Below are 25,351 nucleotides of genomic sequence, written 5' to 3'. Positions count from 1 at the left end.
CGAGGTTTCACTGTATTCGAACTGCGTTCACGAAACACGCACATCAGAAACGGAATTTTTTTCCGTTACCATGCAGCACAAAGCCTCGTTTCCGTAATTTACCAGCAATGTTACGTAATTCCGTAATTCGGTGATAAATCCGTATTAATTACGGAAAATCCGTAATGATTGGCAGCTCTGCAGAAATATACATGACACAAAAAATTTCCCGTTATTAAAAAAATTCTCTGATATTTCCCTGATAATTTCCTATCAACGTCATTTCCCTGATAAATCCCGGTTGTCCCGGTGAGTGGCCACCCTGAAATTAAACTAACTCATGATGCTATATTTCTTAAAAACCAACACTCACTAGTTATTTAAGCACACTTTCAACCACACATTTGTAAACTTAATTGAAAATGAAAGTTTACCATTATTCCACACACCATTACTAGGGCCTGGAATTTTTCGCGTACGTGAATTTTGCGAAAATTTGTGTTAATTTAGCATGAAAATGTGAAAAGTACATTCGCGAAAACCAAAACATTTCTATATTATACTGCGAATATATCCCCGAAAAGTACCATTACAGTAGAATCCCGCCGATGCGACCCCCCTCTGATGCGTCCATTCCGTTTATACAACCGTTTTTTGAGAAACCGTAAAAAATTTGAACAGAGAAAGTCAAAAATTTGAGTAAAATCGGCTGAAAAACAAGTCTGTTACACTTTGTTGGGCGCTATGTGTTCACGTTTATCTTGGCGAGAGCTGTACTGTAAGCAGGCAGGCATACAAAAGACTGATAAAAATAGATACCACCCCTCCAGACTGTCCACGCGGCAGTGTCTAGCCGAGCTCAGCGCGTCCACTATCGCACGAAAAGCTGTCTCAGCTGTCATGTTATCATACCCGCCCTCCGGAAAAGCCGCTGTGGTAGCTTCTGCGAGAGCGTAAGAAACTCGTCCGGCCAGGCTGGCGGCAGCGGCTGCTTGACCTCATACGCGACGTGACGCGACGCTTACCTCTCCCATTCTCTGCTAATTCTTCAAGGCTCATCCCTTCCAGACACAAACCATGTAAAAACACCCCCCACCTTTTTCCAACTGCTTACCTCTCCCATCCTCTGCTTATTCTTCAAGGCTCATCCCTTCCAGACACAAACCATGTAACAACACCCCCCACCTTTTTCCAACTAACATTTCAATGCATTCCCTCCCTTATTTCAACCTTCTGCGTGAGAAACTGTCAGCATCCTCCTCCCCTCCCACACCGCGTGCGACAAAAGCCAGGTTGTATAGTCCATTCTCGGTAAAATAAATATTTTTATGGGCTTATACGACTTTCCTTCGCCGTTAATAAATACTTTATAAGTTTAAGTTATTATGATACAATTTGTTTATTAGTCACACAGCAGTTTCTGCTGAAAAATCACTAATACCTCGAATTTTATTGAATAGAAAAATTTAGCAGGGCCGTAAATATATTTATTTTACTGCATAGTTACTTTTCCATCTCCAATCCAACGTTTTCTTTTTTCTTTTTTTTTTACGCTGTGAAGGGATGTGGAAAAGATAATTGCTTGAGCTGTCAAAATAAACATCGCTGACGGCGAGGGCAGTAGCGCATCCTGTTGGTCTGTCGCTGTGATTGTATACTCCAAAAACATGTCACAGCATTTCAGGATAGCATTGCTTTTATATCTTTCGTTTATAGCCGAATGTTTTCTACCTGATCCACACAAGTTCCTTCGCCACGTTTTGAACGAAAATAACCACCAGCCGGCTAGCATAGCCGAACTCGTGTGAGGCGAATTCACTTAGCGCGAGTATTTATCGGAACCCATTGTTCGGGGTATGTGAGTTAAAAAGTTGTCTTTTTTACACCATAGACAATTTGAATATGAAATATATGCGAGCAAAAGCGATTTTTTATGTATTTGTATATATTTGGGTGGGAGGGGGGGGGGGGGGGGGGGGAATATTGGCCCGAATTCTCTATTGCAACCATTTCGTTTATGAGTCCGCTTTTCCTGAAACCGTGAGGTGTCGCATCAGCGGGATTCTACTGTATTTGCAGATCACTAATAGGTTAAAGTATCCTTTAACCCAAGTCTTGTGTTTCAGCATAATTACCTTATTTTTACATAAGCCGTGTTCGTGTATGGTTTTGATGCTCAAAATTGATCTCAGGTATAGTTCGCACTAAGTTTCTTCTCATTTGTGCGCCGGGGTTTGTTGAAGTGGCAACCCCATGTTCCTCCACTCCATTATGCCAATAACGTATTTATTGAATGCAAGCAAAATCAAACTTTTGCACTCTACGAAAAATAAAATGATGCCGAATTCTAAACTACCGTGCACACTTGGCCGGATATGAGAACGCGTTTATTGTATTTTGCGAAAAGTGTATAAAATATTATATCAAAGCAAAAGAATAACCTAATATCTTGTATTTATCCAAGTTGCATCATATACGGTAAAATGTAAACAAAACAAACCTGGTTTGTCCAGGTTAGCCAACATAGCTTCTACTAACTTCTCACGTAAGCGAATGCTTTCTTAACGAAGATCATACATTTCCCAGACTGTGGAAGTTTTGTTTTGTGTAAAACTAAGCAGATATGTTAGCGGCTAACGAATTTATCTTACCGTAGTTGTTTATTTTGTGTAACTTCGTAAATAGCAAGAGAATAACCAAATAAAGATTTTGCAGGTACAAAATTAGTCTGCACAGCGAGACTGTGAGTGTGCTGGCATGCATGTCTATCATGCAGCCAGCATCTGTTGTTGACGTCACGAGCCGCGACAGAGTTTTCAACGTAGTGGCATTCCACTGCTGATATTTATTCGCGCGCCAAGTTTAGTTGATTGTTTTCGTAAGAGCCTGTATGTAGTATGTTGCAACATATTTCTGTCTAGAGTTTGAAAATGCCGAATAATACTTTGAGCACTCGAGACCGAGCATATCAGTATCAGAAACATGGGTTTTATTGTACTGACAATAGCACAGTGATGTGCAAATTTGGCAACTGTAAAGTTTCATGGGAAAGAAAAGATTCCATTGACAAACACATAAAGTTGGCTAAACATGTGGTATCGGCAGCCGAAAAAAAAAGAAAATTTGTAGTTGCAAACATCTATAGCAAGCATGGGCGTAGATCCCGGGGGGGCCAGGGGGGCCCGGGCCCCCCCTGGAATTAATGGGCCCCTCCTTGGGGGGGCCCACTTCGTTATTTTAAAGTTAATGGTTTACACAACATATATATATCAGATTATTATTTACAACGACGACAGACATTTTGACATGCTTTACATTCCTACCTTCGAGTTCCGTAGTTATTTTCCCTTAGCCCTTCTGCAAAAGCCATGGTATGGAGTTTTCCACTGAGAACTTTGAAACCCTTAATTCCTAGAAACCGTTCATTCCAAAGGACGAAGCTAGGGTAGAGTTCCGTTAGCATTTCTTCCCAATTGTTACCCACACTACCTTGTCCTCTGAAACGACAGTATTATAGGTTTCAGGTAGTCTGTTTTTAAAGTGGTTTTGCTCTCGTGTGCGCCAGTCTTTTGCTTTCTTGGCAAACATCAACATGGATAAGTTCTTGACGCGGAAGAAACGGAAAACAGAATCTGATTCCCACCTGGTAAGCTTGATTGTTTTATAAGTAGTGACTATTATTTAAGTAATATATTTTATTTAAGTGATTATGTAACGTTATTTTTTTCCAGTAAATAAACAACTTAATACTTTAACAGTAATTATAGCAGAATTTAGTTTATTTACTAACTGAAACTTAGATACCATTTTCTGGAATTTGTTTTAGCTCATCTCCATTCTGTAAGGCTAGCTGCTCTGTACGTTACATGTGAATATACAGGGAATAATTTTTTTCCTCGTCAATATGGGATCGTCCATTAATCACGTGAGGCTCGAAAGGGGAGGGAGGGGGTCGGGAAAAATCACGAAATATCACAAGGTGGGAAGGGGGGTGTAGAGATATATCACGTGTATTTATTTTTTCGTGCAATTTCTACTAAACCGAAAAGTGACGCGTGACCTTGACTCGCCGTAGCCAGGCTTCAGGCAACAATATCCCCGCCCGCCACAACATGAACCACCCGGCTCGGCTTGCCAGTCGCCAGTAAGACTGTGATTTTGGCGCCGAATACATGCGTAAATAACATATAAGCTTTTCCTTTATTATTTTTATGGCAGTGAGAATTAACCTGCAACCTTAATGTGTGTCTGGACATTTTTATCACTGTGCTTAATTTTCCAGAATTAAATTAGATCATACCTATATTTAAAGATAATATTCTGAAATTTTTAAAAATATTTCGTACCAAAAATATACACGTGATTTATTGGGGGGGGGGGGGGGGGTGTTAGCCTGAAACCTCACCACAAATCACTAGGGGGGAGGGGGGGTTAAAAATTTGCTAAGAAAACATCACGTGATTAATGGACGACCCCTATGGAATTTAAAATCATTCCCCTTTTATTATCAAACGATAATTTTCACAATTCATGGCCGATAATCACTTTATAATATTTGTTATTTGATAACTGCAACACTGTACGAGTAAACAGAAGTAAGAGTGAGAAAGAAGTATTTAAACATTACACATCCGTATTTAAGTTAATAAGGAAGCAAACGCGTCTCTTTAATAACTAATCAAGCTGCATATTTTAACTAAATAATTCACTGCCAAACTACTGATTATACTAAATATAAGCCGAGAAATGTATGTGGTTCAATTAGCTGTAGGATAAATTTCATAGTTCTATCTCCGAGATTTTTCATTTGTGTCATTAAGTTTTTTTCTTTTTTACCTGGTTGATGCCTTTACTAAATAAAATAGTCTTTAAGGGTTTTAATATGATTCGATCGTTAATTTCATGTTGATCCGTTTATTAGCTTTGGCGTTTTGGGTTTTTAGGGCGCATCAAAAACTGTGAACAAAGAATTTCACGAACAGCATTTGAATCGCAGTAATTATGTGATGTGGCATAAAAAACCCGACTAAGTGCGAGTCGAACTCGCGCACGAAGGGTTCCGTACCATTATCTATAAAAACGGCAAAAAAAAAATCATGTCTGTTGTATGGGAGCCCCACTTAAATATTTATTTTATTCTGTTTTAGTATTTATTGTTATAGTGGCAACAGAAATACATCATTAGTGAAATTTTATTCTGTTTTCACGTTTGTTCTATGGGAGCCCCCATTAAATATTTGTTTTATTTTAATTTAATCGTTTATTTTTAAAGTGAATATATAACTAAATATTCTGTGAATATTTCAAGCGTCTACCTGTTGCCGTTTTCAATAACGAGCAAAAACAAACAAAAAAATCACGTTGGTTGCATGGGAGCCCCCTTAAATATTTATTTTACTATGTTTTTAGTATTTGTTGTGTCGTTTGGATGAACTTAGTTTACATGAATTAGCTAAAGATTTTGCTTCAAGATGTGAAATTAGAATAAACAATTTTGGAAAATGGTAATGTATGGGTGGGGTGTTATCTATTTGCATTATATTCACGTATATTATAATTATAGATTTTTTCATGGATATTTTATGTATTTAGGTTAGCAAATTATTCAAACATGTTTGAGAGATCACTTCTTATAGTCATTAATTAATAATTACTAAAACATATGTTGCTCTACTTTATTGTTAATATCACGTACGTAAAAATAAAGTGTATAACATACGAGCTTATAATCCAGAGAAGACTTGTTTCGGTTGACCTCTAGCGCAAAATTCTTAAACCACAGAATTCACGGGCCCCCCCTGGAAAACCTACAGATTTGCGCCCATGATAGCAAGTGTCTGTTTTGTGTAACTGTTTTGGATTTAATTGGCTGTTATTATGCATATTAGTCTATTCCAGAGCTGGGCAAAATACTTTGAAAATGTATTTGAAATACAAATTACAAAATACCTGTGTACATTTATTAAAAATACAGTTACAAAATACTCAAAATAAAATGTAGTTTAGATACAAAATACAAAATAGTATTTTAAAATACAGATGAAATTACAAAATACATGCAACATTTTTGTGAGCAACGAAGGACGAATTCCCTTTAAGACAAACCAGTTTCTCAAACATTGTGTCACTCAAGCTGTGGTGTTTATGGTTGTGTATTATAACTGCAAATGAAAACAACCTTTCAACAGGACCACTAGAAGTTAAACTTGTATTATATCGTAAGAAAAGCTTTCACACCACTGGATAACCATCTAGCATACTCGTATGGGTAGCCTTATCTTGTAAGTATTGTAATAACTCAAGTTCAATTTTGTTTGTTTGTGCAACACTTGATTCATTATTTGTATTGACATTGAATGCAAACCGATCATCTTCAGCTGGTGTATAACTGTTCTTCTTGTCATCTCTCAGTGGGTTTATGTCCTTTGCAAACCACTGTTAGAACCTCTTGGATCCGTTTCCTCTTGCTTCCATTAGTTGCTGTTGCAGGTAACCAACACAATTTGAAGTATGGATGTGCACATGTTGCAATAATGGCTTCATTCACCTTAAGTTAATTAAAATATTTCTCAAATGTTTTCAAAACTGATGTCTTCACAGCTTGCAAAAGAGGTGCGCCAAATCTGAAAGTTTGGAGTTCCAGTTCTTCAAACTTTTTAACCAATGTAAAAAGTGTTGGTAGTAATTGGCCATAATAGCAGCCATCTCCCTGTAGGCGGTCAAGAGCAGCAGCAAGAGGGCTAAATATGGCTATATACTCTCTTAGATATTCAATCTCAGTTACTTTAATGGTGCATTTCAATTTTAGTGATTTAAAAACTTCTGGTAATTTTTCTTGAAATTGTATTATCTGGCAGATAGAATCGTACATAGAATTCCATCTGGTAACATAAGGATAACTAAGTTTATGTCCTAGGATAGAAAATATTATTTCGGCCGATTTTGGTCGGCCTGAGGCATTCCATAAAGTAGAATACTTGGCCAGTGTTGGGTGATGGATCCTCGAAATTGATGGATTGCTTTCAATGGCCTAATTGATATCTGTTGTTGCAACGAGATTTAGTGTATGAGATGCGCATCTGAAATGTTGAGGAAGAATCAGTGGATGTTCAGATGTCGTAAGACTGTCTCTTGGTCATCCACAATTGTGAGAGGACTCATCCCATTTACAACAAATGTTGTGAGCAGTGCATCAAATTTCTTTTGTGCCATAGTATTGCTTGAAATATTTTTTCTTAAAAATGGAAGGCATATTTGCTTCAATTTTGTTGAATTACAATCTTCACTTGATGAAGGTGCAAGTAGCCTTTTTCTTGCAGCTGCAGGTTCTTTTTTCGTCCACTCAAGTTTATAGGTCTCGAATGACTTTATCTCTTCTGGATGTATTCTCTAGAAATATACGATAAAAATAAATATTAATATGGCAGCAAATGTTTTCTATGGCCTAGTTTATATATAAACATATTCTACCTCTACATTATAACTCGCCCACAAATCTGTATGAAAAGACAATAGAATATTAATTAACATGGATATCTTTGGTGTTTTCATTATTTGACATTGTGCAATACGAGTTTAGGGTTATGTAATGTACTAAAAAGTTAAACAAAAACGCAATCAATTAGGTCTTTATTACAGTACTTGAAAAATGTGTGCATACATTATCATGAAAATATTTTTATAGAAATAAAAATTGGTTTCACTTCACTTACCTTCAAATGAGTTTTCAAGTTTGTTGTAGCAGAACATGACCCACTAATTATAGTATCTTTCCCAATTTGCATAAATCACACCATACTTTGAATTTACCATCTTTTCCATGTACTACAACAGTGAAAAATTTTCCATCCAGAATTGCGCTCTTAGGTACAAATACATTTTCTGATTCACAATCGCTTGTCATGCTTATTTCCATTTTCAATCATATTCAATAGATATGTATGAACTGACGCCGCCGTCAGTGCTCCCTCTGAGAGCACAGGCCGTTATGTGTCCTCAACACCTGAACCAGCGTCAGTGCGACAAACACGCCCGCGCGTGTAGCATAGTGCAGTGCCTCGAACGGCATGACGTCAGTCACGGCCGGCTAGGTGTACAAAGCGCCCGGCCGGGTGTGGCAATGCGCATAGGGAATCCAGTGCATATGTAATTCAAATAACAAACACAAACTAAAACGATAATGAGCCTAATAATTCTTGTTAATTAATTAATGATACTGTAAACTCTTTCCGTTCACAAAACTGACCGGCATCATCTTCCCGCGCTCTGTCGTTTTCTCGCGGGTTTTCCTCCCCTCCCTGGCCGGATTGCCAGGGAGTATAGGTGGGTTGTTACAGCAATTTTCGGTATCTGTTCCAACCTGTTTCTGTTAAAGTAATGTACTAGTTACAAGTAGCTGATACTTCTGTATCAGCTAGAGCAGTAAGCATTCTCGTTACAGGTTACACATCCTCCGTGCCGTCATCACTAGCGTAAAAAGGTTTCGGTGTTCTCTTTCCACGCCTTTCGTAATCTGCAGCCCCCCCCCCCCCCCTTCACTGTCATACTTCATTCCCCCCTTTCCGACGTTAAAGGAGTATTACTCACTCTCTTCCAACCTCCCCTCCCTGTTCTTACTTCTCTCCAACAGTAAAAAAAAAAAAAGCTCAGTGTATGCAGACCGTGCGACCGTAAGGAGAATATGATACATTATTTATCACGCCCGGTAATTCTCTACCTCTGTTACGCTCATGCCCACCTAATACAGCCAGTATCAATCAGTTCAACATTCACTGCAGTTCGTCCTGGCCGTGTATTAGTGTAATTTGTGTAAACAAAAACTGAGTTATAATGCAATACTATTTGTTAAATAGTGACTGAACTTGCAAAGATTTTGTTTTTTTATCGATATTGGCACTGCTATCTGCCTGATGTAACTCAAATGTCTATTGATATAGTATGCTCACTAATGTACCTATCTGTTTTTTTTTTTATTTTTAATTTTTGATAAAATCGTAACCTTTTAATGTATGCAAACACTAGTTACTAATTGTTTTCGAAAAAAGAAAGTCCATATGTTGATTACATCTGTTATTAGTGTCAACAGAGAATTTATTTGCATTTTCATAGTTGTTAGGTGCACAAATATAAATATTATATCTTTCATTAATGTACTTTTTAATACAGTAAACTCCCGGTATATCGCGCCTCGATTGATCGCGGAATCGGGTATATCGCGGGTCAAACCATGTCCCCCAGTCAGAAATGAATAATAATAATGGAATAAATGGTTGACAGCCGATTAGGATAATTTTGCGTTGTAACTAACAAACTAAGCATCGGGCAGAAAAAAGCCTAGGCGTAGAAAATGTCCGCAGTAAAATTCTAAACAAGATATCTCCGTACATTATTCCTCTATCTTGTAGGGTTTTCAAATTATGGTCCAATCCAGCCCAGTGATATTTTCTGAAACACTAGTTCTTAACGTCGCTTTATCTCACAAATGAAGCATTGGACAGGGGACCTGATAAAGCCCACCGTCCAGCGACATCCAGCGTGACTCGGCTGGGGATTGATGTTGGATAGGCTTGGTTGTCGGCAAGCGCGGGGTAGGGAGAGGCGAGCCGAGAATATGGAGAGAGGTAGAGATTAGAGCGGGCAGAAACACGAGGGGGAGTGGGGGAGGGAATGTGTTCACGCAGCACACAGGCAGAGCATGAGTCACTTGACTGAGCAGCGTCGCTGCGTACAAGGCAAAATCAGGTAGTCCCGTGTTTAAAATTCCACTCCTGAATCTTAATTGGTACTTTACTGGAAATCTGTATATAAATGTTTTGTTACAACTTAAACCTACAGACGTAATATTATTGGGTAATTCATTGTATTATACAAGTTCATCTTTTTACTTTGGTATAATGTTTTAACATTAAATAGTAAAGTAAATCGGCTAGCGTATTTTTAATCTTTGCCCAGGAATTCCCAGTGGTCCAATATTTACGTGAACCATACTGTACCACTTTTGCCGTGAGGTAGTAAACAAGTCCCAGAAATGTTTATGTGTAGCGGTCTCCCGACCTTTAAACAGAGGCTGGGGAATATAACACTTGCCGATCCGAGCCACACACACTCAGCAACTCGACACAGCGTTTGGTGAAATAAGTAAAGACAAAGTTTAACACGGTTTTTAATACGGCGTCACTGATTGCGCTAAAATTAAATTGGCACAATTTTTGTTTCCCACATGTGACCATTTATAATTTACTGTAAGCATGGATAATAAAGTTTAACCACTTGACACGATAGACGATTCTTTATTTTTTATTGTACGAATGCTAGAATCGTTTTTCACGTATCTGCTGCATACTTCTGCAAAAGACACGCTATCTGTAAGTACGTAAATCTAGAATTTATATTTTGTCAATCAAACTCGGTACTTTGCGATTCATATTCGGTTTGAATTATCACTACGGCCTTTCTTTTTAGAAGACTTTGACCACAGAATCGTGTGTAACCGCACACACTGCACTTACTTTGTTACGGACACTGACGAAGCAGATACTGTGGTTAACACCACGAGACTGGCAGCAGCAGCTTGTGTGCCGCACGTGTGTATGGCGGCGTGTGGCGCGCTCGTAGGCCGTGCGACAAACTGTGCGCGGCACGCGGAAAAATAAAAACAATTCAACATTGAATATTTATCTTTAAAATTTATTATTTTTATTTTTTCACCCGTGTTTAGTGAAAACTGCGGATGCAAAGTCCGCACAAAGGCGGGCCGTCTATACTGTGCGTGCTTGCCGACCTATTAGAACACAGGCGGTGTTTTATGCCTTTTGACCTTGGTCACATCGAAACATCGCGGTTATGTAACAACGCGGGTAAAAGTTATGTCCCCCGAACACCGCGTTAAATAGGGAGTGTACTGTATTAAAATTTCATTAGTTTTATTATTGAACGAGACGGTGTTTTAGCTTTGCTCCCTAGATCGTAAATCCACATATCTATCACCTAAGGATGATGGATCTAGAGCCAGTGTCCTTGGTCTTGTATAGCTATTAGCGTACTAACTAGAGTCTTAAGTTTTCGCAAGAAGGACGCACTGCGCACTGAGCGTACTTTGATGTGGGACAATAAACAAAACTACTCGTAACAATTTCGCTCTGCGCCTCTCCTTCAACGCCTTCCCCTGCGCTTCCTCCCCAACATTCTTTCCCTTCTTTATCCCTTATTTGTCGTGCCGCTCCCTCCCCTTTCACAAGCTCCGCCCAAGTGACAGTCATCTGCGATCGGGTTCTGCGCACATTGGCCGTGGTGTTGTTCAAGGCGAATTCTAAACTGATACTAAAGTACTTGATACTTGAATAGTGTACTCGTTTGCAGTACCTGAAACAGGTGTGTATCAGTTACAAAGTAACTTGTTGATACTCTGCGACCCACCTCTACCAGGGAGAGTCGTCAGTAGCCTTCCAGCACTCACCAGGGCCGGCAGCCCCGCGCACGGGGAGCATCCAACTTTCGCGCCAGATTTCACATGTAACGTCCATAGGTAATATTTCTGAATCTTCTTTCGTCAGCCCCACGGTCGGCCCTAACCGGCCGTACGATGTATCGTATGGTCCTTAACTAAAATGCGTGACTCGACTACGAGTCTTTCACGTGTGATACGAAAATGATAGTGTTTTTAGGCAGCCCGCCGAGGTGCCTGCGCTTCACGCCTCTTTAACTCTCTTCGGAGAACTTGTACATTGCCCACGCAGGGCGGCATTGCGCTTAACGCGAAACTGAACTTCAGAACGCATCATTTCCTGGGATGTGCTACGGTAGCGGACGAGATACCACGTTGGTTTCCGCCGTGCCCGTACCCAGTTTTACGTGGCCCACGCCACCACGAGGACGAGCCTAGATTTACGTAATTCCCCTGAACGAGGGGCTTGAAACCACCCCAAGACTTGCTCGTAGTGACTCTAGTGTTAGATTTCAGTGTTAGTGTTAATGTTCGCTATCAATCTTACGTACGTGTCCATTTCAGTGTTATGTGTAATTCATCATTCAGTCATTAGCGTACTTTCTATGTTATGCACCGTACAGACTACCACGTGTTAAGCACTAGCCTTGCCGCTCACTCGAATCATCGTCACCGTAGCTCTCAGGGTAGCCTGCACCCCTCGATGTGGTAGTCTCCCGGAATACCGTCAGACGCTAACCAGTACCGCCATTCGACGGCCGTGTGGGCGGAGTGGAGGTCGACGATGATACGGCCAGTCACGTGAAAGTGCCATATGCGAAGTGAAGTATTGTAACGTGTGCTTCAGTAATAAATCAGTTAAGTTCACGTGTGTCATTTTAATAGCACGGCGTCCTGGGTGGCCATAACAGCCCAAGGGGCCCTTTGTAGACGCGTCCCTGCCTGCAGCCACGAGGCAAAGAACCCCGCCCTCGAGACCAAATTTCCTTTCACGTAATTTAATTAGCATAATTTCAGGACAGGCAGCGGGGCCGGCGTCAGAACATATGTGATAAGACAGCAATTTGCAAAATCTGTGAGGCATGCCCGCCCTTCTTATATTAAATATCACGTTACTTTACGTTATAATTAAACTCACAACGAGTTTTAATAAGTTCAGAAGCAAGTCAGGGAAAAATGTTTCGGCAATAGGCCTACTCACGTAATATGCGGCGACGAATCTGTGCGACGTCGTAGGTTATAAACAAAGCCACGAACAATAGAATAATTCATAAAAGCAACCAACCATCTTCATCCTTTATTTTTTACGTCACTATAACCACACAAATTAATGCACTTCAGAATATAATAGTAAATATGAACGAGTTATGTAAACAATGTATATTTTTCTCTTGCCACAGCTAAACATGTACATTGTGACGCCATCTTGTGACCGGCGATCTACCAACTGTATTTATATTTTATAATAGTATAAATTTAACTAATTAAGTGTGAAAGCAAGTTTAAATACTTTTTAATACCTAGGATTGAATATATATGTATGTACATATAATTATTTATGTCAAGTTTATCTTTTCTTTTTAATTATTAATATCTAGTTTATACTTCCACCACCAGGGCAGGGAAATTTCGGCGAGATTCATGCGCGCGCATCTCATCCCTTCCAAAGAGGAGTTAGTTCGCCCCTCCCTTCATTTCTTCGTTCCCGCGCATTTCTCCCTATATAAAGGCGAGGTCATCCACCTGAAAGTTAGTTGATCGGCCCGACGGCCAGTGAGGCTGGATTCCGCCCACTGACCATAGGACGATCATAGGGGGAGCAGCAGAACGACTGGCTATCCGTTTTCTGCTGCTCGCACCCCTCCTTCGCGAGTTAGGCCATCCGAGGACCTATCTCGGCCTAGGGAATTTGTCTCCCTTCCCCCCTCCCCCTTTCTTGACGATAAGCTATTCGCCTGCATACCAGCCGAGTGTGAATCCTGCCGCAAGACCAGCAGCTTCAACCTTCTCCACCCCTGCTGGCTCTCTCTCAAGAGAGACATCGGTGAGAGAAGAAGAGGAGACTGCACCACCTCATCTGTGATACCGTTTCTGTTCAACTAATATGTACCTTTACAATGATATCACTTACTAGTGCCAGATTGCAAATAAATAGCCCATCCTAATTTCCAAAATTAAAATACCCAGCAAATAAATGAGATATTTTATAAATGCAAGTAAGCAATGTATTTTGTATTTTATAAAATACAAAATACAGTAAATACACTTCAAAAGTACTTTCGATACAAAATATAAAATACTGAGACATAACTTTATACTGATACAAAGTACAAAATACCCAAAAGTATCGAAAATACGTATTTAAAATACTTGTATTTTCGATACTGCCCAGCTCTGGTCTATTCCTAGTATACATGGATTCTTTATTAAATATGTAAACTATTATATTCAATAACTGCACAATATAGTCAACATTTAAAATACCAGTAAAATTTCCATTGCATAACGAAAATACAGACTTTAAACCACCGCTTTTCTAATTTGAAAGTACCGCTTTTTGCATACTGAAAACACGGAAATTTTTCAGGCCCTAACCATTACCATTAGTTGTAAAAAAAAAATACACCATTTCAAGCTACTGGTGTTTCAAATAACTGTATAGCTTATAAAACATTTCCAATTACATCCTGGAGCCTATTTTTATAATGCCACAGTTTTTTTATAGTAAATTTCTGTGAAAATTTTAATTCTGTTAATAACTTGGATTTAAGCAGACATAAAAGACCTCATGGATTACTAACTTATTACTACGATAAATATGGCATGTCAATTTGAACTTTGTAACAGAATATCACCCATGATCCATACACGTGCTACAATGACATACAGCAGCATGTCCAAGCTGGAAGTACCGACAGTGGAAGAAGAGCACGAACCTTATCCTTGGTCATGAAGCGCTCGAGACCGGGAGCCCACTCATGGCGCTGGATGCGCTGGTTGCTGCACTGCTCGTGACATGGGCACAACTGTGGGGAGCACTCTGCATACACCATGCGGTTGATGCAGTCCTCACCACACGCCTTCTTGCAGCGTGTTGCTGGCACCGCACAATTGCACGCCTGTGCTTCGTAGGTGTACGTAGGCTTCACGTCATAATACACATCTGTAATCACCACATTATAGAGTGCCAATCGAATCAGCACTAATTAAATACTTTTTCCCAAAAGAGTACATGTTAATCAAAATAATTAGTTTTCCAGCCATTAAAATCTGTTTGTTTTCTGTGCCATATTCCAAATTTCTCCCATTTAAATCTAGTTACATTATTGTTAACACATCTAAATACATTTAAAGTACAAATAAAGAGGATGAATAAAGTAAAAAAAAAATACCATTTAAAAATCACCGGTGGCATATTTGACCTGTACATAGCCTACTAACCTCACATATCCTTATTGAGCGGGCAAAACACAACATCTTGAAGTTACAAAATGATCATATTAACATCAAAACTCTGTTTCAATGTTTAATCAGATTACATAAGAATAAATGTTATGTTTTCTATTAACAAAATGCTTTCTTGATCTGGAAACATAATTCGAGACTGTTGTTTATTGAATGCATGTCTGCCAACTTTGTTAACACGACTACATCTAGCGCAACCTGGCATGCATGAGGTTAACTGAACGGACGAAACAACTGAACAGATAAAACAGAGACTTACTTTCAATCTAAATCAGCACTACTTCAAAAATATCCCTAATTAATTGGCATCGTTACTCAAAACCACGTTAATCAAACAGTGTTTTAATTAGAGGGGCGGGTGAATATAATGAAATGGCTCTGATAAAAGCAACAGTTAAGACTAGACAAAATACTAATCCCTGGCTTTATACATGATTTTCTATGATTAATTTTTATTAAAATGCTTAATATCTTGTTAAAAATCTTTAAACAGTTAATACTATAAACTTTTCCTTTGTCTTTGTGAACTTTGGTTCACACCATCCACCACAAATGGCAGCATCATGGTTTTTATACGTTTTCGTTTTTTTACTTCCGGTCCACCAAAAACTGTTTACCGAAAACTAAGAAGTTACACTTTTAAAAAGTTGGTAATTTCCTGATTTAACATTTCACTCACATAAATGTAGAATTAAAAATGGCTAAATTTATGATAAATACTTCAGTACGTGCGTTGAAAGTTATACCAACTTGGTGTAGTAAAAAACTAACTTTAATTTTGCATGCAAATAATTAATAGCATTGAAATAATAAAAGGATTGAAATGATATAAATACAGTTGGTAAAGTATATATTCAATCAAAAAAATTTTTCAATGAATACTCAGTATTCAATATTAACATATATATAAACATGTGTATATAGTTATTTAGTTAATTCAGTAAAATAATAGAGATTAATTTTAACTAATAATGAAAATCAATAAACATGCTGAATGTTTATTCTAATTTATTAATTTCAATTATTTACTAAATAGTAATGTAATTTTTTATAAAGCAATTAAACTACACATACAGGAACATAACTTCCCTTATATAAATGCACTTTAAAAAGTTTGTAAACACAATTTCTATCACTAATATTCACAATAATTAAATATTTTTAATTACAGTATTTACTCGTGTATAGCACGCCCTCGTGTATAGCGCGCGCCACGATTTTTGCAACAAATTCCAAAGAAAATTTTTTTTCCCCCCCCATAAATAAATTTTACTAACATTTTGTGGTACCTGTTAAGTAATTACTTATGAAACAAATGATTATTTAAATTGATGTGTGGTGATGTGTCAGGAAAATACTTAAATTAAATACTCTTCCACCTTGAGGCATTTGTTACGCCTCCGTTAGTCCCTGGTTTAAATTAATTTGTAATTTTAATTTTAACATCTTTTTAATTGATTTGGTTTATATTGTTTGTTTAAATGCTTAATTATAGATATTTTGGTCTTACCTAAAACACGCCCTGAAACTTGGCTAAATACAATGGACATTAGCGGCTCTGCTGTTTTGTGTTTCCATGAGTGAACACAGTGCGGCGCGCGGAGCGGTCTGACGTCACGAGAGGTGTGAACGAGCCCGCGACTGCGGCTGGCCAGGCAGACGGAGCGAGCGGCTGGTCGCGCGCACATCGGCTTGCGGGAGCAAGTGTTTTGGGCTGCAGCCATGGAAAAACGTACCGCATTCACCAACGCCGCGAGGAGTGGCCAGTCCGGGCGGTCCTTCACAACACTGCATGCAAAAAAGTAAGCCTCGACGCACCTTTCTATTATCAACCAGACATCGGGTTGAGCTTTTGGTGGAACAAAACAGAGCGACTAAAGTGATTATGAACTGCGACGTTACGAGGCTCATTTATTGTTAACTCCACGAACTAAACTTTTATGCGTTTCATTTGGGGCTGTGCGAAAAAACTGGATTTACGGCATGTGAGACTTAAACTCTTTTATGGTGTGGTGCTGGTACTTGGCACGGACTATTGCGTCAAAATTTGGGACCAATTTGACGAAGATAACTGGTGATGTGTGAAACATGTTAAAGACAACTACGTCATCCACGATAACTTTTTCAGAACTATTAGGGCGAATGTATATTTGTTAAATGTTTGCAAAATTAAGCTTAAAATGTATCTGTATTATTATTTATATTATAGGATTTTTTAATGCAAGATCACGATCTTCAGTTAGTGTAAACTTGTATGTAGTAACTGCGCCAAGCCCATGCCATGGTGCAAACGCCGAGAAATTAAACATCAGCCAGGCAGTGATGCATTTAATTATTTTTTATGCCGTCCTATCCTGTTTAGGGAGTTTAGTGTCCGCTGCCTTTACACTTTTTACGCGACTGCGGTCTTTGGCTTTAAATTCGAGCGCCGCAAGTAAGGCCTCAAACTGAAAGCAAAACTTTTGTGGCATACTGTACCATCTGAAACGACACGAGCAAGCTAAACTCTGCTGTGTAGATGGAAGATAATGAAGCGCTGTATCGTCACAACTGGTACGAGGGCGGGAGGGAGGAAGGGAGGGAGGCAGGAACAGGACTATGACCATCAAATAACCTTGACAGTTGACAGGACTAAACACTACCACTCCCGTCACGCTACGTTGCTAAGCTGGCGCCGAGGACTAGATGACTCACAGGTAGCTGCTTGGACGAGGAAGCAAAGGAAGTGGGCTGGGGACTGGTGACAACACTCTCTCTCTCTCTCTCTCTCTTTTTTTTTTACTAGCTGCTGCGCTGGCTTTCCGTAGAGGGGGGAGGTCTAAAAATAAACAAGAGACCATGATGTGCCAGCTTGCGCACGCACATGTGTGTGTGTGTGTGTGTGTGTGTTGCGTGCGCGTGTGTGTGTGAGAGGGGCCTCGTCACTTGTGCGTATGTGTGGAGGCTGGCCAGAAACGTCACCAATCACCCGGCAGTTAACGACTACTGTTGTTACCAAATGACGTGAGGGCTGGCCTTCCTAGTCCTCGTTTTCCCCCACTCCGCGCTCTACCCCCCAGGTCAGGCTTGCCGCTTCTCCCCTCCCTCCAGAAGTTCAACAGCTGTACAGCTTACTATGCGTCCTGAAAGCATTAGACCATCGGTTCAAAGTGCACTTCGTGTATTCTTGGTTTGTAAAACTCGATAAAAAAATGTGTTTTGTTGCAAATAATCCTTCTGTCGACATGAAGTCAAGCTATAACTTATTTGTCATTCCAATATTTAATTTTTCGAATAAATACATTAACACAACGAAGCTCTGCATGAGAAACTGTAGTGATACATTTAGATTAATAAGTTCAAGCGGTAATGTAATGGTCTGACCATTCGTTTTCCAGTTTGGCGATCCGGATCAAATCCACTGTTTCATACCTCATATCATCTTCTTAAGTTCTCAAGCCACGCTTTTTAGCTTTGATCAAAACCTCTCCACTCCGTTAAGCTGAGTAAATGTAGAATATATAACAGATATGTGCATACAGCTGTCATAAATCATCTTAAAACTAGACTATAACATCCATCAAAAACTGGAAACTTATATATACTTTTATATATATATATATATATATATATATATATATATATATATATATATATATATATATATATATATATATATATATATACAGTACAACCCTGTAATAACATTCTCCAAGGGACCAACATAAAAAAATGTTATAAGCAGGAAAATGTTATAAGCAGGAAAATGTTATAAGCAGGAAATCATCTTCACTTTGTAAAAATTACGCGTGGATTGATTAAATTAAAAAGTTTAGGTAAAACAACACAAAATACAGGAGTATTACACTAAGTACAGCAATAGAGTGGAAAATTGGTTAATTTTATTTATAGGTAATACCTAATACCTAATAATATGCTAAAGAAAAAAAAAATGTTTTGTACGATACAGTTCAGAGTCGAAACAGAAATATTCAACTCTTTTGCAATCACAACACGCGTTTTGTTGGGGTTCCTGTCCACTTGGTTAATAAACTGAATTTTTTCAGCTACAGAATATATTTTCGCTTATATTTATAGGCCATCATAACCGTACAAAAACCTGAATAAAATTTCAATACGGCGTATTTTAATTAAATACGACCGTGACTACAATAAGTAAAAAAAAAAAAATTACGGTAAAGGTTAACCACAAACAAAAGCCGTGAATATATCCATAGAACAGTTAACCATTTCAAGGTGTTAAACCTTTGAAACAAAAACCAGCACCATAGACTACAGTAGCACTGTTTCCGACCATGTATCAGTGCACAAAATGCGCATCATAAGTATAAAGGAACAAGTCATAGGCTAACAAGCGTGAACAGGACGCCATATTGATAGTCGATCCGGTGCAAGTTGTGGAGTGCGTGTGTACCACGTCTATGGTGAACTACTCAAATGTAAACATCTGATGTTTGTATATGCGTGCTGTATTTTCTAGCTATGGTTTCGCTCTAAATTATGACTTTGAAGGAAGGGATACTGCAAATTGTGGCAGTTATCAAAGAAAATTTGAACGTTGAAGGCGGGAATGTAGAAATTTTAATATTGTTACAGGCGGGAAATTAAAGCATTGTGATAAATGGAGAAATGACGGGACCATGAAATTATGGTGTTATAGGCGGGAAAATGTTAAAAACGGGAATGTTATAACCGGGTTGTACTGTATATATATATATATATATATATATATATATATATATATATATATATATATATGTGTGTGTGTGTGTGTGTGTGTGTATATGTGTGTGTGTGTGTGCGTGTGTGTGTGTGTTTTCGCCAAGGCTCATCTCGTACAGGTTTGGTAATATAAAATAATATGCTCTGTACAAAAACGTTGGCATGTTGTTAGTTTTATATAGAAATTAATGCAAACTAGAAACTAAAGATATTTTTTACACACGCGTTAAAATATGTATTTATGAGACAAAAGCAAAAAAAAAAAAACTTTTGTTCAATGGTTATGTCTGGTAGGTAGAGTAAGAGTTTCTAATACATTGACGATGTTTTCTTTATTATATTTCAAAAATAACTTATATATTTAATTTAAATCCGTATCATAATTTTGAAGACAAAATTAAATATATATAAATTTATCCATTTAAATTATTAAGAGCAAACTTAATTATAGTCTCTTGCGTTAACATCGTTTAAAATTCGACATGTCATGACCATGTATACATGTTTCACTTTACTATGATTACAAACATTTATTTCGGGATTATTCGTCACAAGCTTCAACAAAATTCCTTATCGTTTCTCTTTCCTTGCTATGAATAACTTTCTTAAATCTCTTCGGCCACGCGTTACTTGCCATTGTTCACAGTCCCGTCACTACTGCAGCGCAGACGAAGGTCAATGTGTTTTAAATGGCTCCTAGCGCAGCTTGTAGGCGGGGCCAACTTTCTCTTCTACCCCGACCTCCCCTCGCAAAAGGGTTTCCTCACCCCCGCGCTGGTAGCCCTCACGAGTTCTGGCGACTACAGTACCACTCCCCCCCCCACCTCTCTATAACTTTTTTTCCGTGTATAGCGCGCATCCTTGATTTTTTTCCTTCACTTGAGGGGGAAAAAAGGGCGCGCTATACAAGAGTATATATGGTATATAGACCAGTGGGTATTCAATATCAATCACTGAGGTATATAATTTAATAAAATTAATACATAATTTTAATGATACGGACCAGTATTTAATATCAATCACTAAATTATATGACTTAAAAGTACATATATAATTTTTATTTGTATGAAGATTAATAAAAGGAAATGAACATAAGGTTTGAACTTCCTTAGGAAAGAAATGAATTGGACTTAAGTAAGTACTTAAAGGAATAAATAATTGGCCATATGGAACACTTCAAACAATTATATATTTTGCACATAAGAAGTAGTTGCCATTTTATAAATTATAATAATGAAATATTAGAGACAATAATAGTGTGTGTGTTTATTTCAAATGAAGTCTGACACTAAGAAGTATGAAAAAGTAAATTTGAACCCTAAAGTATACATAGAGAAAGCATTAAGAACCACAGTACTAATTTTTATGGAAATGTGACAAAATATGGTGAAGTAACAAAAACCAAAGGGAGTTGCTTTTGACCCAAAGAATGGATATATTTCTGCGAATGGAACTCATTGAAATTCACCAACCAAAACAAAAAGATTTTCTTTTTGCCAGATTGTTTATGCTAGTCAGCTCAGAGAAACTCGTCTTTATATAACTGCAGGGCCCAAGCCAACAAGCCTTTCGGTGTATTCCACTAAGTGCAGTGATAGTTCCATCATCACATTAACACACATGCTGTTCAGCACTAACATGACTCTAACAAGGACTGACTATGTATCTTAAAGGCATTAAATATTGTACTACAGTTTAGTTTTAAAGAATGCTATCAGAATTTGTCGTCATTGCCATACAACTTAAGTCTGGCTCTAAAAATTACAATGGACATACATATTTATGATTCAGTAACTATATACAAACAAACAGATAAAAGAAATGAATGCAATGCCAACAAAAGGCACACTTGATAACAGGCAGACAACATGCTTACTGCTGCGTATCTTCTTGTAGTTCCAGGAGGGAACCTTGTGGCGGCCAGGCGGCTGGCCATGGCCGTTCTGCCACCAAACGTCACAGGGCAGCTTCAAGTCCTCGCCGCCCTTGCTGCAGTGGTGTGCTGTCTCTTCCCTTGCGAGGCTCGGTCGTGGCCTACAAGCAGCCAGACCATCCTCAGCTCCGCTGCTCCCTCAGCACACGCACCCTGACCCTCCCCACTCCCCATCTCCAGTACCTACCTCTTTCTCCAAGCACGCTGCTTCTTGCGACGCCAGCACTTTGCTCCGGCTGAACACTCGCACTGTGCCGCCACACAGTTGGTCCTCACATGCAACAACAATACTCATTGCTAAAACCACACCAATTATACAAAAACACACTTTGCAAATATTTCTTTATGAATCAGAACAGTGGCAGACCACCTAAATATGACCAAGCCTAACTAAAGTTCTTAGTACAAAACGTTTCCCGTTATAGTTATAAATACCAGCCTAACCAAAAATAACTTCAACTTGGTCTTACTACTATGAAAAATATTATTTTTTTTTAAATAAAAACTTTATATATTAAGTCTTCTACACCATCTGTAAAACTTTTGATGTTAAAAACATGTAAAGTGTTTTATTACAAAAGAAAATTTTGCCCCTATACAGAGACAACATGAAAGTGTACATGGGGTAAGATGTGGTGTAGTGTCGATTCCTAAAATATACAGATTCCGATTCCATTTTCGATTCTTAAATTAAAGGGTTGATTCTTCGAATCCGATTCCGATCTTTAAATATTTTTGTCTGATGACATTAAACAGAAAAAATATACTCAGAAAAAGATTGCTTATGATTTCAAAAGTATAATTGCATTACGTTTAATTTTCTGTACAGAAATTAACATTATATCCAGCTTACATCATTTTAAAAAGAAAGTGTTCATTTTCCTAAGTAACTGATACCTTGAATTTCTAGCACAAATTTGGCCTTTTAACCTTGCATACAGTAGTCAAAACATATTACTCAAACACTGCCAACAATCAAAGATCTCTTAAGATGTAAATTGGAAATAATGTTATAACTTACAAACTATACAAACCTTACATTATCACATGAAAGTATTTATTGTAAAAAAAGGTTTTATGTTAGGTTAAGAATTTTATTTTCAAGCACAACTAAATAATGATACTAATAAAATTACAGTAGAACCTCATTTTTAAATATTTCAAGGGACCAGGGATGAAAAAAATAATAAAAAGAGGGAACTGCAGAAAAAAACTTTATTATCTCAATATGATAGAAACAATAAGAAACAAATATATACTAAATGAATGGTGAATTTGCTAAACAACTTAAGTCACATTTTTGGTGTTTTGAGAGTATTGCCTAATCGTGAAGCAATTGCAAAGGGCTACAGTTTACTAGTAAAATGACTTTAGTCCACTTCTTTGTTGCGTTTTTATCTGCTCCTGCATTTTTATCTTTATAGACAAAACAACCTAAGTCCCGGACTTAGGTCGTTTTGACTGTGAACATTTTTTTGATGTGAGAGTAAGCGTGGTTGTGTGGACACATATGCCATCTACCTTAAATAACTGGAACTAAATGTTCTGACACTTGTACGCTATCTGTTGACAAATATGTTCAGCTCAGTGTGAACGAAAATGTTGTTGCAAATGTGCGTGTTGTAAAATAAAACAAAAGTAAGTTTGCAGGAAAATGGCGTGTTCTAGCAGTAGTTTGAAGAGTTATTTTGAAGAAGCTATTGACAACAATGATATACGAAAGAAGGGTGTCAAAAGGACTGCTGAATACAAAAGAAACATTATAAAAATGGCTAAGGTAAAAGCTTTGGAACACAAGAACCATGTAAACAAGCTTGTACCAGCTAGATGCACTGGACAAGAATGTGGGTAAGTACATAGTGCTAATAAGTTGTAAGAACGATACTAAATAATACAGTAAAATGAGAATACCAGAACACTCGCGGTCTTGCAATTAGTGAGAAATGTTAGTGGTGTTGCCATCTCAGGAAAACGAACTGCAGAACATTACATTTAAATCAGTAAAATGTTTCTCTGTGCATATAGATGAAGAGAAAATAAATTTTTTACCTTCAGAATAATTTATTTATAGATGTCCTGAAAATATAATTAACAACACAAACCCCTTGTGTGTTAAATGTGTTAAAAAAGAGTGATACTTGATAATAATACAATATAAGTTAACATTTATTCCAAAAATAAAAAATAAAAGTTAGTCCTCCAGCCAATAGATTATTTGTCACATTCTCACGAATGTTATTTATATATTGCTATCCAGTCTTCCCCTTTTACGGCATTTACTATACATAATTGTTGTTATATTCAAACATTGCAGAAAATGCAAGACTTATTACTATAAAGTACCTAGTTCGAATCAGGATATAGGTTACTAAACTAGTAACTTCTATGGCATATAAAACTCTAAGTGCTTTACAAAAAAAACTGTCATATTTTATTTTTGAATAAATAACATAATTAAGCTAAACAATAAAATTAAATTGATGTGTTCAGTTATGTACCTCGAACTCAATCACACTATTTTTCACAGATTTCTGAATGGTTAGAAATAGTAGCGCGTAGACTGTTTGGTGTATTATTGCATTTTGTGCTAGATACCAATTAAATTACTAACATTAACAGATATTGAAGAGTGACGAACAAATTACAAGAGGTAATAATAATTATGTACTGTTCTTTGATTTCAGTTGCAAGAAAAAGTGCTTCAGGCTAGTTTCAGATAATACCTTCCTTGAGGCAGTAAACCAAATTAATGGGTTTAATACCAAGAATGAGCAGGATGTGTTTTTGCAAGGACTAATAATGCGTAAAGACGTTCAAAGAAGAAGGGGCAGGAAAAACGAACCTGGCAGACGAAAAGCTATGTTTGTGTACCATGTAAGGGACTCTGGTAAACTGTTACTGTGTGTAAGAAAGCATTTTTGAGTATTTATTGTGTTAGTGAATCTAGTGTCAAGCGTTTGTGCCAGCTGATACTACTTGGAAAATCACCAAGTGATGAGAGGGGAAAACACAAACCATCAAGTGCAAAAGACGCTACTATTCTTGCGGATATTCATAGCCATATATCCTCCTTTCCAGTTCATCAAACTCATTATGGTGATGTTGATATTTATTATCTTAGTGGAGAACTAACAGTCAAGAAAATGCATGAAATGTTTGTTGACAAGTATGCAGACAGGAATGTATCATATTACTACCACAAGTATTTCAAGAGCCATTTTAGTTTGAAGTTTGGTAGACCTAGTGTTGATATTTGTGTAATTTGTGAAGAAAAAAGTATTAAACTGAAAAGCTGTCTAAATGACACCGCCAAACGCGTCGCAACGGCCGAACTCCTTGTGCATAAACGCAGGAGCAAGAAATTCTATTTAACATTGAAACGTGCATCTCAATTGTGCATCGAAAGAGATGATTTTGTTGCATTGTCATTTGACTACATGCAAAACATATCGTTGCCAAAGATTCCAGTGCAGGATATGTATTATCTTCGTCAGCTGACTGTTCCTGTATTTTCAGTGCACAACCTTAAAACCAGCGAGGCCGTATTTTACATATACCACGAAGGACAGGCCAAAAAGGGGCCGAACGAGGTATGTAGTTTCCTACTTGACTACATGAACAACTTTATTCCTGAGTCAGCAACCGAGATATGGCTGTTTTGTGACGGATGTCCAGGCCAGAACAAAAACAACACTGTCATTAGATTTTTAATGGCATTAACTGCACAAAAACGGTTCCTCAAGATCAGACTTCTGTTTCCCATCAGAGGCCATTCATTTTTACCTTCGGACAGAGATTTTGCTGTGGAG

The 25,351-nt window shown here is 37.8% G+C and overlaps 1 protein-coding gene across 2 annotated transcripts in view; it reads right to left on the bottom strand.

The window, feature by feature from the left end:
• LOC134527289 (uncharacterized) overlaps positions 1-25,351 on the bottom strand; it is a 488,639-nt gene that overhangs the window by 250,258 nt on the left and 213,030 nt on the right. For both annotated transcript variants that reach the window (XM_063359834.1, XM_063359833.1), the window contains 3 exons: positions 21,730-21,813; positions 21,486-21,643; positions 14,359-14,585 (listed from right to left, as the gene is read on the bottom strand). In XM_063359834.1, coding sequence (XP_063215904.1) covers positions 14,359-14,585; positions 21,486-21,643; positions 21,730-21,813 — 469 coding nt within the window. The remainder of the gene's footprint in view (positions 1-14,358; positions 14,586-21,485; positions 21,644-21,729; positions 21,814-25,351) is intronic.

The sequence above is a fragment of the Bacillus rossius genome, chromosome 1 (assembly GCF_032445375.1).
Source record: "Bacillus rossius redtenbacheri isolate Brsri chromosome 1, Brsri_v3, whole genome shotgun sequence".
In the NCBI taxonomy this organism is placed as follows: domain Eukaryota; kingdom Metazoa; phylum Arthropoda; class Insecta; order Phasmatodea; family Bacillidae; genus Bacillus; species Bacillus rossius.
The sequence above is the reverse complement of the archived record's forward strand: the minus strand, read 5'-3'. Positions and strand labels throughout refer to the sequence as shown.